This window comes from Cucumis melo, chromosome 1 (genome assembly GCF_025177605.1).
Source record: "Cucumis melo cultivar AY chromosome 1, USDA_Cmelo_AY_1.0, whole genome shotgun sequence".
Classification (NCBI taxonomy): domain Eukaryota; kingdom Viridiplantae; phylum Streptophyta; class Magnoliopsida; order Cucurbitales; family Cucurbitaceae; genus Cucumis; species Cucumis melo.
In genome coordinates, this window is record NC_066857.1 from 19072513 (window position 1) to 19089463 (window position 16951).

Below are 16951 nucleotides of genomic sequence, written 5' to 3' on the forward strand. Positions count from 1 at the left end.
GGGTGGATATGGTTGAAGTATCCTTTTGTCTTTGTGTATTTTTTTTCTTCTCATAATACCTACTCATTTTTCAGGATTCTGAATCAAAAACAAACATAGAGGGATTTGCACAACTTATTCGCCTTCTTTGTTGGTGTCCAGCATACATTTCCACTCCTGATGCAATTGAAACTGGTGTGTTTATTTGGACTTGGTTGGTTTCTGCAGCACCTGAACTTGGGTCGTTTGTCCTTGCTGAGCTTGTTGATGCATGGTTATGGACAATTGATACCAAGCGAGGTCTCTTTGCATCGGACATCAAGTATTCAGGACCTGCTGCCATGTTAAGGCCTCACTTATCTCCGGGGGAGCCAGAAATGCAGCCTGAGATTGATCCCGTTGAACAAATAATTGCTCATAGAATATGGCTTGGATTCTTTATCGACCGCTTTGAGGTTAAAATTTTCTTAGGCATCCTAAATATTTGCAGTTTTGTTTTGATCATAGCATGACATACTGTGGAGTGTGAGCAAAAGTTGAACATAAATTGAGGGTACATGCTGTCTCAGTGTTTACCCATATGAATTTTAGTTTATTGTCTGGTATCGAAAGTCAGTGTTTACCCAAGAGTTTTAACATATTGTCCGTTACCAAAAGTCAAAACACAATTAGAAGGAAAGTTTTGATAGAAATCAACATTATCGTACCTGCTACTATGGTTTCCTTTGGGAGACAACCGCTAGGACTTTTTCAAGTGTTTCTTTGGCGTCACTAGTATTTTATTTCTTTTGGTTGGTACAATGTCTTTCGTTCTCATTTCCTTTATCTTTTGGTTGGTATAATTTTGGGTATCTCACCTTTCAAGTTCAGGAAAATAATAATAGAAAATAATAATAATCCGCAAACCTGCTAAGATTCCAAACCTGAAACTCAGAAAAATCTCAACAAGGCCAAAACAGAGACAATACTCTGTTCCAATATATTGATAAGGAAGCCAAATGTTCAACAAACAACCTAGAACAGAAAAATAATTAAAGTAAATGCAACAAGGAATAATAAACCAGCTGCTTCGAGAAGACTGAAAATCTCTCCTAATACCTACAGCAGCTTTCACAAGAAACAAAACCTAATTCTCCAATCCCCAAAACATTCCCTATTTATATTCATGACAAAAGTGGACCCTTAGGTGTTTTTCTCCTCTCCCATCAGCTCTCCATTTCCACTATTCTGTGCTTTCCCCTTTGCCCTTTCTTTTATAAGTGTGCAGGATTGGGGGTCTAACAAAACTCTAATTTTCTTTTAAAACCCTCCCTCAAACTCAAGATGGTAGAATCACTAACAACTTGAGTTTGCTAAGAAAACTTTTGAATCAAATTATTAGATTTGGGTTAGAACCAAAAACCCATTAAGAACGAAAATAAAAACTTCTAGTCTAGAAACACAAACCCACAAAGAACGAAACTAAGAATTTCTAGGATAGAAACATAGATTCTAGTGTAGAGATCTATAACAAAACCTACAAAGAACAAAATAAAAACATTTGGGCACAAACAAAGATCCTCATTAAGAGATCTTAAACGAAACCTTCGAACAACGGATCTGAAAAAGAAACATAAATCCACAAACACAAAGAATCACAAATAGTGGCGATGAACACCCACGAAAGACTCTGAAACGAACAAAAATAGACGCCTAGCAGTTGCTGACCACAAGCAGCGAATCTATGTGTGGATCTGCCTCTGTCGACAACCTATCGACGGAGGCAGAGATCAGATGGAGTGGCCACAACTAAAGTTCAATGAGACAAAACCTAAAGCTCGGATATCATGTGAAATTTCTATGTTATTGAATAAATCAGAGTACATAATGAACTTTTACATATGAGAATAAATAGACCTCAAAGAAATCATCAAGGGAATATACATAAATGAAAAATACCAAAAGAAAAAAAAAGGAAAATGATAATAATCCATAAACCCTATTATCTTTTTAAGACATCTTACACTCCTTGATTCCTCAATGGATTATGGGAAAGTAAAACTCTTCAGGATTTAGCATCCTTCCTTTTTGAGCTCACTTTCTCATCTCGTTAATTTATTCTTTCCAATCAGCAATGAAATGTTTGACTTCTGTATGCCGTTTTCACTGAGTCAACTTCCTGAAGAAAAAGTTGTTAACACTAAATGATATAGCATCTTTAGCATCTTCGATTTACATGAGTGGTTTAAACTTTGTTTTAAGCTCTAGATTGTAAGATTATGTCACTATTTGAGACAAATATATTTAAAAATCTTTTGTCTTATTGGCTTGTCTGGTAAATTTATCCTTAATTTTGTTTTTAATATATAACTAGCCTATTCAACTTTTTGTTGGTTCACTAGGTAGTTCGACACAACAGTGTTGAACAGCTCTTGCTCTTTGGTCGTTTGCTACAAGGGTCCACTAAGCCCCCATGGAATTTTTCACGTCATCCTGCAGCTACTGGTTCCTTTTTTACTTTGATGCTTCTAGGGCTTAAGTTTTGTTCATGCCAAGCTCAGGGCAACCTACAGAATTTCAAAACTGGATTGGAGCTGCTGGAGGACCGAATATATAGGTTCTCATTATTATATCCGTCATATTTCGTTACGACCAGTTTAAGTATTGCATTAGTGTTTGTGATGGTATATTCCAATATGCTAAGATACTTTGATTCGACGATCTTTTTTTGATTTATACGAGAGTTGGACCTTGATATCTCTTTGGGACTACTGATGCTCTGTAATATGTATACACACACACTTTAAGAAGTAAGAATTCAATGTGTAATCGATTAGCTATGCACTATCGTCCTTCTATTTTCTCTGAGTTTTTGCATAAGTAACATTATTTATAACCATTATGTTAGTCTTCACTTTTAGGATATAGAGAAATCACCAAATTCATCAATTATGTATCTTTTACTTGGTAATTTACAGAAGATCACTGCACAAACACGTTTCATCTCTGTTATTTCTCTTGGTTGCCTCATTCTTCAACTGTGGTTTTTTTAGTTTTTGTTATCCTAGTCTACTAATGTATCTGAAGAATGATATAGCAATGAATATTTACTCACATCCTTTATGATGTCTGAACTTAATATTTCTTGTTGTTAGAGGTTGATATAATGATATTGATAAGGTTTATTGGAAATATTTCGTTTTTCTGTTTTGTCTTCATAACTGTGCCACCTATTTCATTAAAATTTATTCTTCCCACCACTTGTGGTTGTTTCGTGAAAACCACCACAATTTTTATTGAAGTTAAACATGTGTTTGCTACTTCTTTCAGAGCATCCCTAGGATGGTTTGCACATGAGCCAGAGTGGTATGACGTAAAGCATGTGAACTTTGCCCAAAGTGAGGCTCAGTCTGTATCCATATTTCTTCATTACCTTTCAAGTGAGCGTGGAAATAGTCTGCAGTCTGATGCAAAAATACGTGGGCGTGAAAATGGCATTTCTTTGATTGACTCGGTAAGATGATTGTATCTTCAGCCACTGATCATGTCTTAATGATTGAGCCTCTAGGCTCTAAGAAGATATGTTCTGCAGAAGAGAATAGTGCCTTGCGTGCTCCTTTTTACATATTGCCTAAGTTTCTAACATTGTGTAAGTTCTTCAACTTCTTAATTGAGTGATTGAAATTTAACAGAATGATCATTATCACCCCGTCTGGGGCCATTTGGAAAATTATGCTGTGGGAAGAGAAAAAAGGAGGCAACTACTTTTGATGTTATGCCAACATGAGGCTGATAGACTTGAAGTCTGGGCACAGCCAAATATAAAGTAACATACATGCTTTAAATATATTCATTCTTGTTATATACAGAATTTACATAAACTGAAAATCTTACACGGTGTATATAAATGTTTCTCCTCTTTTGTACATAGGGAGAGTACACCTTATCGACCCAAGCTAACTGCTGAAAAATGGATTGAACATGCTCGGACTGCCTTCTCTGTGGATCCACGAATTGCCTTTTCTATGGTCTCAAGGTTTCCAACAAATGCATTCCTTAGAGTTGAAATGAATCAACTAGTACAGGTTTTTGTTTCCTAATTTTTTTTCTCTAGGCTAAAATTCATTAACTTGAGTTTGTGCATTAGACACTATTGTTTTGGTTGAATATTATGAAGCTCTTGCCCTCATGGTTAACTATGTAAGGTGAGAACAAGAAGTGTACAGCACACTTTAGTACTTGTAATTTAATTGTCGACACAGTTGATCTGGGAAGAGGTGAAATGATATTGGGTATAGAAACTGTGAAATTTGGATTTGATTATTATTGTCTAAATACTATATCCAGACAGTTTGATTTGGGATTGATTTTAGATACAACAGACATAATCGATGACCAACTTTCACTTGAAATTCATTTTTTTCTAAAGTTGATACATGGACAAAAATCTCTGTGAATCCTTTCCTTGGAAAGAGAATTGTTTTGGCTTGCACCCAATAGTCTTCCTTTGGTTTCTTTGGGGGAGAGGAACAGAAGAGTTTTAAGAGATTACTTTACTTCTCTTGATATGTTTATGGACTTGATTCTTTTTCATGTTTTTATTGCTATGAACACATTTCTATAATTGTGGTTCTTATTTGATTTCAAATTGGAAAGTTTTCACCTTTTGAAACCCTAAGTTTTCATGTAACCCACCCTATTTATTTCTGTTGGTGATATATAATTAAATTTGTCTTCAACCACCAGCTTGAGTTTTTGGATGAATTGACAGTTTAATATGGTATCAGAGTAGGTGGTCCAGGAGGACCTCAAGCCCTTGCATTATCGTTTCCTCCCCAATTAAAATTAATTTCTACTTGTTGGACTTTTCAAAATATTTCAGCCCACAAGTGAGGTAAACTTGATTTCCACTTGTTGGACCTTTCAAATATTTCAAGCCCACAAGTGAGGGGGAGGATTGGTGATATATAATTAAATTTGCCTTCAACCACCAGCTTAAGCTTTTGGGTGAATTGGTAGTTTAATAATTTCATTCATTAATAAAACCTTCTTCTCTTTTAAAACAAATCTTTGATATGATAAATCATCGATTGACCAAAAGTTGGGTTATGGTTAATTTAATTTTATCAACACTAGGGCAATTTTTGTCTTATCTTCTACTGTTGCATAATAAGCCTATGCTTGGCTTTTTCATCTTCCTGATGTGTTTTCTTATTGCAGTTGCACATATTGGATATTCGCTCCATTCCTGAAGCTTTGCCTTATTTCGTCACACCAAAAGCTGTTGATGAAAATTCTGAACTTCTGCGACAGTTGCCACATTGGGCTGCTTGTTCAATTACACAAGCTCTTGAGTTCCTCACTCCTGCTTACAAGGGGCATCCACGTGTTATGGCATATGTTCTTAGGGTATTGGAATCTTATCCTCCTGAAAAGGTTACATTTTTCATGCCACAGCTGGTTCAAGCTTTGCGATATGATGAAGGGGTATGTGTTCCTAATAAACTCTCTAGCCAATATTCTTTCTCAAACTCTTTTTAGCTTTTTAAGACCCTTTTTAGATTTTTTCAGTTTAGTTGTTGGGACTTGGATGAAGCTCTCTTCCCATTCATCTTGTTGATTTCATTTTCCGTCAACAAATCAACTGATTAATCATTACTAAATCTTGGGTGATATACTTGATGCCTAGCCTAGGCTATTGGCACTTCTCCTTACTGAGGTGTAACTTTTTCTATAAAGTTAGTTTTCGATTTGTTTGCACTAATTGATACGACTAAATATATATCCTTCGAATTTTGGTTTACTTTTGCCTCATTGTTTCTTGATGTGAAAATATTATTACTATTACTATTAGTACTATTAATTATTTCATCACAAGAATATATCTCATTTGATGACGCTTTTTAATTATTGAGAAATCAATTGAAGTTAGTCAACTAACCTGTTACAGCGAGCACAAAATTTTACTTTTACTTAATTTAAGGAAGGTTCAAAATTTGCTGACTTGAACTACATTATCAACGCTGATTAACTTATTAGCTCTTTTGCTATCTAAATATCTTTGCTTTCTTTACATGTTATTTGATTACTTGCTTTCAGAGGTTGGTTGAAGGATATTTACTTAGAGCAGCAAAGAGAAGTGATATATTTGCTCATATTCTGATCTGGCACCTGCAGGTTTGTGAAATTTCACATGTGGTTGATGTATTTTTTTGGAATTCTCTTTATATATTCTATGGTTTTAAAGTTATGTTTTCTTTTAATTTTTTATTTTCTTGACATATATTGGGTGTGACTGCATTACTGCAATGATATGTTTTGCTGTACATAATAAGTTGAATTAATGACTTGCAGGGTGAGACTTCTTCACCAGACTCTGGGAAAGATGTTAACTCGGGGAAGGTACGTCCCTATTGGTGTTTCTGAAATCAAGTATCTTGCGTTTTCTTGTTTAAGTACACTTTGAAACTTGAACAAAATATCGTTCCTTTCTTCAAAATAGGAATAAGAGGAAGTGCTAACACACAACCCCAGTCCCACTGTCCTTCACCTGCTGTTCTTTGTTCTGAACTTGGCACCGTTTGTCCTCCAATTGATGGGCCCAAATGTCTGCCTTCTATTGATTTTTGTGCAATGTCTTTCGACTTTCCTAGCCCATCAATAAACATCCCTTCGTCAAACACAGTTCTTCCTTCACCAATCCCATTCTTTCTTAAAGGTGGTCTTGTCTAACCCTTCATTCCTTCCAACAAACTGGTTTCAACTGATGCTCTGAGCCATCCACAACCTGATCCAATTGCCCTCAGTCAAAAAGTAAACCAAACATTCTTTTGATGAAATTGTCCTCATTAAGAGCAGTGTCCTTGAACAAAATCCCGTTATCATCATTCTTCTAGAGACATGGACAACTTTGAAATTGCCTTCATCAAGAGCACAATCCTTGAACGGATTCAAAAAACACTAAAGCCCTAATTTCAGTTGATTGTGTGGAAGCTGTATGGGAATAAAATTTTATTACTTCCGACTTGGAGATTGTGTGACCCAGTCTGAAGGAAGATGAAGAAGGTGATACTCATTAAGTCGATCCCATGTTTGTCTCAACCTATTTTGCTCAACCCATATATCCCAAACCTTTCTTTCTTAACAATTTCACATGGCCGAAATTCTTTTCCACACATTTTCTTGAGGGGTTCTTTAATCAGAATATTTTTGTTCAAGTTGTAGGAGGTTGGTTTGTCCATACTCTGTTGAATGGGCTTATCATATTCTTTGATTGTTTCATTTCTCTTTTCAAAACTCGAGGGCGAGTTTTCTTTTGGGGAGGGTAGAATGATGTAAGAAGAACAAGGGTTAATTGGGTAAGATTCTAGGTTAGTTCCTCTTTTACCCACACTTGTAATAAATCTATAAATAGAAGTCTTCCCATCTTGTATGAAACAATTTATCACTTTAATAAAAGATTCATATGATTGATTCTTGAAGGTTTATTCCTTGAAGCTGCCTGGGCTACATTAGGCAGGTTCATGTTTGGATCCAACCTAACAAGAAAATACTCAAAACACAAAAAACACATAAGGAACACTAAAAGATAGACTTATATTGCAATATCAAAAAGAAACTACAACATACCTCAGTGCATTCAAGTGGGCTGAGAATAAATTCCCCAATTAGTTCCTCACAAAATTCTCCACGCCCCTTTTCTCAACCCACACCTTCTATTTATAACAAAAAAAATCTTACAAACTTACTAACTAATTACTATATATCCCTTCTAAAAACTCTACTAATATTCTACTAATACTCCTAATATTTTCCTAACTAGGGGCCTAACTAGGGGCCTTAAAATTACTCCGTCCTTAGAAGACACCTTGTCCTCTGGGTGTGCTTACAAAACAAAATAAAAAAGATGGGCTTGTTTTTTCTCATTTTTTCTTTTTAAGCAGTAAACTTTGAACTCTCTACTAGCCTCCTTGGAAGAAATTGTCTTCTATTTAGCCTTGAAAATCCCTTGGACTATAGTGAATTCACTTGCCTTTAGCCCAATGAACAACCCAAGACCCCATAAACTTACCCCATAAACTTGCATAATCTTCTTTCTTCACACAGGGCACGTAGCCCCAGTTAACAAGTTGCATATCAAATTGTAAAGTTGAACAAACAGCCTTTACCTTTTTTTTTTTTTTGAAAAGAAAAAGCATCTCTTTATTAGATACTAATAATAAAGAGAGAAAGCTCTAAATACATGAGGGATATACAAAGAGTAGATAAAACTAACAATCTTAGGATTAATAGGCACGCTGGGACATCTCAACTAGGGGTGTAAGAATAACTCGAATAACTCGAATAACCCGACAACCCGGACTATCCAACCCATACTATAATGGTTGGGTTGGGTTAGTTTAAAATGTGGGTTGGGTTGAGTTAAAAAATTTGGTTTTTTTCGGGTTGGGTTGGGGGTTGAAAAATTCGGTTCAACCCAACCCAACCCTATATTCTCTCTCTTCAAATTCCCCATCAAATGATCATCTAGAGAAAACTCTTGGGTTTTCTCACGAGCATTAGAGCCAGCTATAAAAAGGGAAGCATTTCGACTCTTTAACTGCTTACACTTTTCTAGAGAACCTCCGATGGATTTTGATTTTTCTGGCCGCCTAGATCCTGATTTTGGTGCATGATTCTTGATTGCCGCCAACCTATTTCTTAATATGGATGGCTTATTTTGCTTAATAAAATCTCAATATGAGGAATCCAAGGAAGGAATGTTAATCTTAACATCATCAAAAGCCAATGATAGTAATCTATAAATATCGATAAGATCAGAAAAGTTACTAAAAAAGAGTTCTTTTTTGGTAATATCAAGATTATCAATTGATTCAACGTCGCCAAAATTAAGGAAGAAGTTGTCCCTGCTCTCACTCTTCAACTCAATTGTAGCCGATAAGAAACCACAAAGATTTTTCCGGACTTGAATTCTTGCTTCCGAACAGTTAGTAATATAAAGAGTATCCGGAGCAATACTCTCCAAACCTCCAGAATGTGCACCAATTACTTCTAAAAATATCTCTTCTCCATAGATCTAGGGGCCTCCAAAGCCTTTGATGAGAGATGGCCTGCTGTGTTTATCCACATCCCACCTTTCAAATAGAAGATGGTACTTCTCATAATCAAACCATTTCTCCAGGGTCATAATCGGATCTTCTACCTTGCCTTGATTAATTTTAATGATTTCTTTTGTTAGTGATATATATAATTAAGCTTTTAGATAAATTGATGTTTTAATATAGTATGAGAGCAGGTGGTTCAGGGAGGTCCTATGTTCAAGCCCCTGCATTGTTGTTTCCTCCCAAATTAAAATTGACTTCCACTTGACTCCTTTCAGATATTTCAAGCCCACAAGTGAGGTGGAGTGTTAATGATATATAATTAAATTTGCCTTCAACCACTAGCTTAAGTTTGTGGGTGAATTGGTGTTTTAATAGCTTTATCCACGAATAAAGGGTTAATAACAAGTTTCGCTTGGAGTAAATCTTCCAAAAACATAGAAATATCCTTCCAATAATCAAAGATGAATAATCTGGTAAACATACATCAATCATTAAGATCTTCTCTAATAACCTTATCACATTTTCGAACCCATTGTTATTGTGAGCTCTTTAATTCTGAAAAGAGGAACAGAGAAATGCATGGCTGGAGTTGGGTTGTGGAAACCAGGTGAAGTATTTTGCTCACCCTGGCCTAAGCTATGCAGATAAAGTGAAAGTCTAAGTTCATTAGAGATGAGTGCCACAACCTATAGTCATGATTCATTAAGAAACTTTTGAGCATGTGTAAGAAAGAAACCCATCCTTGTTTTGCAGTCTCGGAAGGACATGCACAAAGGACTGATCCCCTAGGGAATTTCGAGCAACACATCTAACTATCCATTAAGAAGGAGCTTTGAACTTTGTCAGTCTTGTCAGTGTCTTTGCCGTCATTGAGGAAGAATCTATGTTCCTCATCTTGAGTTAAATCCGATAAAGTCTCGATAAACCATCTCAGTTGATTCTTTGAAACTTGTAGAATTCTTCGAAAATCAACGTCTTCTATGTTGAAATGCCCCTTTTCAAACCAAATGCAGTAGAAGGACTAGGAAATTTTACAGCTCTTCACTTCCATGTTGTTGCTGGGAGGAGGGGGTGTCGAAAGGGAGGGGAGGGAAGAGGGAAAGAGGGAAAGAGGAGAGAGAAGGGAGAGAGAGTGCTTACCTGTTTTTTCTTGTTCAAAAAAATTACATTCCACAATGTGGCAGCCTATTAAACAAGCAATACTAAATGGGTTTCTTGTGAGAGAGATTTTTTGTTATGCTTTATATTCAGATATCTTCGGTTGTGGTTCTGTTTAGCTTATTATTTTCTGTTGGAATTCGGCTTTTAGCTTGGCATCTCCTTTGGTTGCCTAAGTTTAGCTTTTGTTGTAGTTATTGACTGAATTCTTCTCTATTCTCTTGCTCTTATTATAACACTCTTGTACTTTAGGCTTAAGTCTCATTTATTAATAATAAATAAATAAGCTTGTCTCCATTTAAAAAAAAAAAAACAGTCTCTCTCCTCATGGAACATCAAAAGTTGACTCCCCTGCTTCTTCCCCAATCATTGTGTTACCAAATAAATTGGTTAATAAAGAAGAAAGTCTTTCTCCCTCCTCGCCAGCTTAGTTTATAAAAGCAAAAAAAAGTTCTTGCTCTCCAAAGTTCTTCTTGAAGCATTTCATTGGAAAAAAATACATCCTTCAACGATGCTTGAACTGCTCTTTTAAAATCTGAGCCTTTTGGAGATTTTTTTTTTAATAGGAGACAAGCTTCTATATTATTAATAAACTCAAAGTACAAGAGAGTTATACATTGAGAATAATGGAGAAGCCTAGAAATGGGAGAGAGAGAGAGAGGGAGATGATCAGTAGGTCCACCCGGACATCTCAACTAGGTTGACACCCCACAACACCCTCGTCATATCCAACATACAAGAACAATACTAAGGTTAACATCAATGAACAAAGGCCTGGATGATTACTGCCCCTGGGGATGCATCTCTTAAACATTCACCATCTCGTCCTTCGCCGTCAACTATGGACACAAGTGAACAGGTTTCTCTTCTCTGATTTCTCCCTCTTCTTGTCCTCATTCTTTTTCTCTTTTTCTTCTCTACTGTGGAGCCCTCCGATGTTTCCTTTTTCTTCCTTTTCTGTCCTTTGTATTTCTCATCGTGGCCTGCAAACCTCTAACTGTGTTGCTTAGCCTCCCAACCATTTTTCTTTTCCGTCTCTTCTTACACCGATAGCCTCCAATTTGTGTTTCATTCGGTCTCCACCTTCCATTTCCACTGGCGTGTTTTTTTTCTATTCTCTTCCTGTTGTCTTCTATTTCTATCTTCTTTTGTGGAGACTTTTTCTATTTCTATCTTATTGATTGGAAGGATCACAAAGTTGCTCAAAGAAATGCATCCTCCTGGAGTTTGATCTCAAAGATCTTCAGGACCTACAACACTCAAGAGATTAACTTAAATTTGAGCGCCTTCATTTTCCAGCTTGATTTTTTCCTTGTGTCTCCTTCTTTATTTTTATTTGTCTGGTGTAAAATCTCTAGTTTCCTTCTTTGCTGTGGTATCTTTTTCGTCTTCTTCTAGTTATCTTGTAAGCTCTTTTATAATTTTCTTGTAACTTGAACTTTTGTCACATCATGATTATTAATAAAATAACTCGGTGTCCGTTTCAAAAAAAAAAAAAAAAACTTCTGTTGTGGAGACTTACCTTCATCGAAGACGTTTAGCACACTCATTTTCTCTTCTTCCTTGATGCTTGTCAAGATCTGGGAAGGACCTTCCACAGATGACCTTTCAATTGTGTGTTTATTGGAAGATTCAGATTCAACTCCTATTACAAGCATTTTCGGTCTCTTTGGCTTTTTCTTAATCGATTCTTGTCCCTCTGCTCTGATAGATGCTTAACTTCTCTCTTCTCTTTCACTATCTCTCTGCATAGAATCCTTGATCCTTTGTTGCGATGCTCTCAAATCTCTCCTATCTCTGATAGTGTTTCGTTTCAAACATCTCCTTTTGTTTCTTGCGACTTTTTCTCCTGAATTTCTCCTTCAATTCATTCACGCTTGCAATCTGCAATCCATTTCTGCATCTGCTCCCATGTCTATGGAGTTTCTCCTCTCTCAACTGCCCCACGTTTGAGATCAGCAGGCCATTTAAGCGCTCGCTCCCATGCCCATTGTTCTTCTTCCCCCATTGCTAACTAAATAAAACAGTGCTCAAGAACAACTTTGATACCAATTTATAAGGATCTGTTAGGACACCTTCCCTGCACTCAGAAAAACCCAATACAATGCAAGAAACAGAGGCAGCACTCTGTGGAACTTTATTTATATAACAGGGAGAGTCACAATAATAATTCCAGCAAACATGAGGGCGATGTTAACAACAAACAACTGATAATGAAAGAACAAGGGAATAAGAAGAAAAGAAAAGAAAACAAGTATAAAAACGTCCACAGCCGCCTTCCTTTCTACCCAAAAAGATGCCCTCTCCAATCCCTAAACATTCCTTAAATAGCCCCTTACCTCCGGTGGGTCCCCCATGCCCCAAATATTCTTATTTGTCTTTTTTTCTTAATTCTTTTTTTGGGCCGGGTTGTCTGTGTGGGTTTATTTCTTTCTTCCCCTACACTTGTAAGTATGAACGATCGGTGGCCTTACAATACCGGTGGGCTCGAAACTCACCTTGTCCTCAAGGTGAAATGAAGGATATTGCTGATTTATTGCATAAACTGACTCCCATGTTGCTTCGCTTTCATGTAGTCCCTTCTATTTTACCAACCATTCGTTAGCTCCCAATTCACTGTTCCACCTAACACCCAGGACAGCCTCCGGTTCGACTTGTAGTTCAAATTCTTCTGTCAATGTCGGCGGCAAGTGCTGTACTTGATGTGCCTTTCCCAGCTTCAATTTCAACTATGACACATGGAACACATTGTGTATTATTGCGTCGGAAGGAAGGTCTAGCCGATAAGCTACATCCCCAATCTCCTCAATGATACGGTATGGACCATAGAACCTTGGAGCTAGTTTTTCACTTCGTTTCCTTGCCAAAGACCGCTATCGGTAAGGCCGCAATTTCAAATAAACCTCACCTCCTATCCGAAATTTCAGTTCACGACGATGAGAATTAGCCTGTTTTTTCATCCTATTTTGTGCAATCAATAGGTTCTCCTTCAAGGCACTGATCACCTAATCTCTTTCCAACAACAGTTGCTCAACAGTGTTGTTATTGGATTTCTTGTCTCCATAGCGCACTAACGGCGGTGGTGGCCTGCCAATACTATTTGGAAGGGTGTCGTTCTTGCCGAGGAGTGAAAGGTGGTGTTATACCATAGTTCCGCCCAAGGGATACACTTGTGCCATTTAGTGGGCTGTTCGTTACAAAAACAGCGCAAATAAGTTTCAAGACAGCGGTTTACCCGCTCGGTCTGACCGTCGGTTTGAGGATGAAAAGCCGTACTCCTTTTTAGTGTCGTCCCCATAGCGGTAAATAATTCTTTCCAAAAATGACTCAGAAAAATCTTGTCACGATCAGTTACAATCGAATTTGGTATCCCATGCTTACTGATGATCTCTTCCACAAATTTTTCACCCACCTGTTTCGCAGTGAACGGGTGCTTCAAGGGTATAAAGTGTGCCAGTTTACTTAACCGATCCACGACCACCATGATGCTGTCATATCCTCCTGCTTTCGGTAACCCTTCGATGAAATCCATAGTCCAGTCTTCGAGGATTAAGTTGGGCAATGGTAATGGTTGTAACAGACCCGCCAGAGACAGCGCTTCAGTTTTATTCCTTTGGCAGACTTCACACTGTTCCACATATCTTTTAACGTCATTTTTCATGCCAATCCAGTGTATTTCTCCGTTCATCCGCTTGTACGTTCTAAGAAACCTCGAGTGGCCCCCTAATACGGAGTCATGAAAAGTATGAAGTAGCGACGGGATGAGGGAGGAGCACTAATCGGCCCTTGTACAACAAATTGCCTGACACCCACTGATAGTTTGTTTTCTCTACTGGATTTTCCTTTAAGGCTTTAATTATTCCTTGCAATTCTTCATCCTTTTCAACCTCAGCCACCACTGTTTCAATATCTACCAACCCATGGGAGCTTACTGCATTTAGTTCGGCTGGGTGCTTCAATCGGGATAAGGCGTCGGCAGCTCTGTTTTGTGGTCCGGGTTGATACACGATTTCAAAGTCATATCCCAGCAATTTAATTAACCATCTCTGAAATTGAAGCTGAACTTCCCTTTGTTCCATTAAAAATTTTAAAGCCTTCTGATCTGAAATCACTAGAAATTTTCTGCCCAACACGTAATGACGCCATTTCTGTACAGCCATCACTACTGCCATCAGTTCCCTTTCATAAATGGATTTTGCTTGAGCCCGGGGAGATAATTTCTGACCGAAATAGGCGATCGGTCTGCCTTTTTGAGATAGCACTGCCCCCAACCCTATCCCTGAAGCGTCAGTTTCAATGGTAAACGACAATGAAAAATCTGGGAGGGCTAATACAGGAGCTGAAATCATTGCCTGTTTTAGAGATTCGAAAGCTGCTGTCGCCTCGTCACTCCAGTGGAACCCATTTTTCTGCAGTAGTTTGGTCAATGGCGCGGCAATATTTCCATAATCCTTGACGAATCTTCGATAATATCCAGTCAACCCGAGGAACCCTCTCAGTTCAGAGACGTTATTTGGCTGGGGCCAATTCGCCATTGCTTTCACCTTCTCACCATCAGCTTCTACCCCTTTTTTGATATCCAATGGCCTAAGTAACTTATCCTTGATTGTCCGATCACACATTTCTTTTCGTTAGCAAACAACTGATTGTCCTTCATCACATTAAATACTACTCCCAAATGTCTCTCATGCTCTGTAAAATCCTTGCTGTAAATCAGTATGTCGTCAAAGAAAACTAATACAAAGCGTCTGAGGAAAGGCCTGAAAACCTGGTTCATTAGGGATTGAAAAGTTGCTGGCGCGTTGGTCAGTCCAAATGGCATAACCAAAAATTCATAGTGTCCCTCGTGGGTGCGAAACGATGTTTTCTCAACGTCCTCATCCTTCATTCGAATTTGATGGTAACCCGATCGTAAATCTAACTTCGAAAAGACCTCAGCCCCGTGCAATTCGTCCAGGAGTTCTTCGATGACTGGAATGGGAAATTTATCGGCAATACTTAATTGATTCAACTTACGGTAGTCGACACAGAAACGCCACCCTCCATCACGTTTCTTTACTAATAATACCGGGTTGGAATAAGGACTTCGACTGGGTTGGATGATACCAGCCTGAAGCATTTCTGAAACCAGCTTTTCTATCTCCTCTTTTTGTATGTACCCATACTTGTAGGGCCGCACGTTGATGGGTTTTTGCCTCTCTAAGGTCACTATTCGATGGTCCACTGCCCTTTTTGGAGGTAATCCTTTCGGCGTTTCGAATATGCTTCTGTATCGTGTTAACAAGTTTCTGACCATTGGTAGTTTCGATTCCTCCCCTTCCTCCTCTTTTTCATTCTCGTCTTCAGTGTCTATATTAATTTCAACCCCCTGAAATTCTAACAAAAATCCCTGGTCCTCCTCTTCCCATGTTTTGGATATTGTTTTCAGGGAACACTCTATTTTTGTCAGTGATGGGTCTCCTTTTAACACTACTTGAGTTGTGCCAGCCATAAACACCATCTTCATGGATGGCCAGTGATTCCCCATGAATCCGGTAGTGCTCAGCCATTGCATTCGGTAGTGCTCAGCCATTGCATCCCTAGCACCAGATCAATTCTTCCCAATTCGATTACCAAGAAATCTGCCACTATTGTTAATTCCGGAAGTTTAACTTCAACATTTTTGCAAATCCCTTTTCCATTTAATGCAGTTCCGTCGCCAATAGTCACTCCAAACTTAGTCTTCCCGTGCAGCGGTAATGCTAACTCCTCTACTAATCCATGATGGATAAAATTATGCGTTGCCCCACTGTTGATGAGGATAATTACCTCACGGCTCTTAATGGTTCCTTGCAACTTCATCGTCCCTTTGGAAGTGAAACCCAGAATGGTTCGGAGTGAGATTTCGGTTTCGCGTTTGATTTCTAGCGTTTCGAACTCCACTTCTTCCGTCTCCGGTTCCTCTTTTTCCTTTTCATTTTCTAGTTCTTCTTCGTTAGTGATGAAGAACATCGGTTCTCGATTTGTCTTCCCCTTGCAACGGTGCCCCGACGAATATTTGTCGTTACAGCGGAAGCACAATCCCTTGTCCAACCTTGCTCGGAACTCACTGTCGGATAAACGTTTTACTTGCGGTTCTCCCTTCGCATAATTTCCCTTTATCGGAATGGAAATCTGTTTCATCGTGAATTCAGGCCTCTTCCCCTCTTTATTTTCCACTTTTAGGGCCACCTGTTTACCCTTCTGGGCTTGGGCCTCCACTCCAGTTGGGCCCCGACTACGCCAATCGTTTAGGGCCAATTTAATCGCATAATCGCGATCGCTCACCATTTGTGCTTCACGCATACAATCTTCCAATGTCATCGGGTGTCGGCTTATAACTTCAGCTTGTAGATTGGTTTCCAGCCCAGTGATGAATGCGTCAATGAGTACACTCTCTGCCATTTCCGGCAATGGCGCTGAGTACTCTAGAAACTTCTTCAGGTAATCTGCATACAAACCGTCTTGCCTAATCCGTATGAGTCGGGCCCCCAAACTACCTTCGCCTGGCGCCTTAAAATGTTCGAACATCCTTTTCTTCAGGTCTTCCCACGACGATATCTTCTTCCGGTTATTGCTCCAACGGAACCAGTTCACTGCGTCCGGACCAAAACTGACTACGGCGACCTTCACTTTCTCCTCATCCGCTAGTTCATTAATGTCGAAATAGTGTTCGGCTCGGTAAATCCATGATTCCGGGTTCTCCCCATTAA

The 16951-nt window shown here is 38.4% G+C and overlaps 1 protein-coding gene across 2 annotated transcripts in view; it reads left to right on the plus strand.

Annotated features, from left to right (window-relative positions):
- The window catches only part of LOC103489597 (phosphatidylinositol 4-kinase alpha 1-like), a 33262-nt gene that overhangs the window by 11341 nt on the left and 4970 nt on the right, over positions 1-16951 (plus strand). The window contains exons 13-20 of one of the 2 annotated variants that reach the window (XM_008448821.3): positions 75-434; positions 2361-2575; positions 3289-3472; positions 3651-3784; positions 3890-4043; positions 5179-5445; positions 6058-6135; positions 6313-6360. In XM_008448821.3, the coding sequence (XP_008447043.1) occupies positions 75-434; positions 2361-2575; positions 3289-3472; positions 3651-3784; positions 3890-4043; positions 5179-5445; positions 6058-6135; positions 6313-6360 (1440 nt within the window). Of the gene's footprint in view, positions 1-74; positions 435-2360; positions 2576-3288; positions 3473-3650; positions 3785-3889; positions 4044-5178; positions 5446-5529; positions 5692-6057; positions 6136-6312; positions 6361-16951 lie in introns of those variants that run through there. The other variant, XM_051083839.1, reaches the window with a different exon arrangement.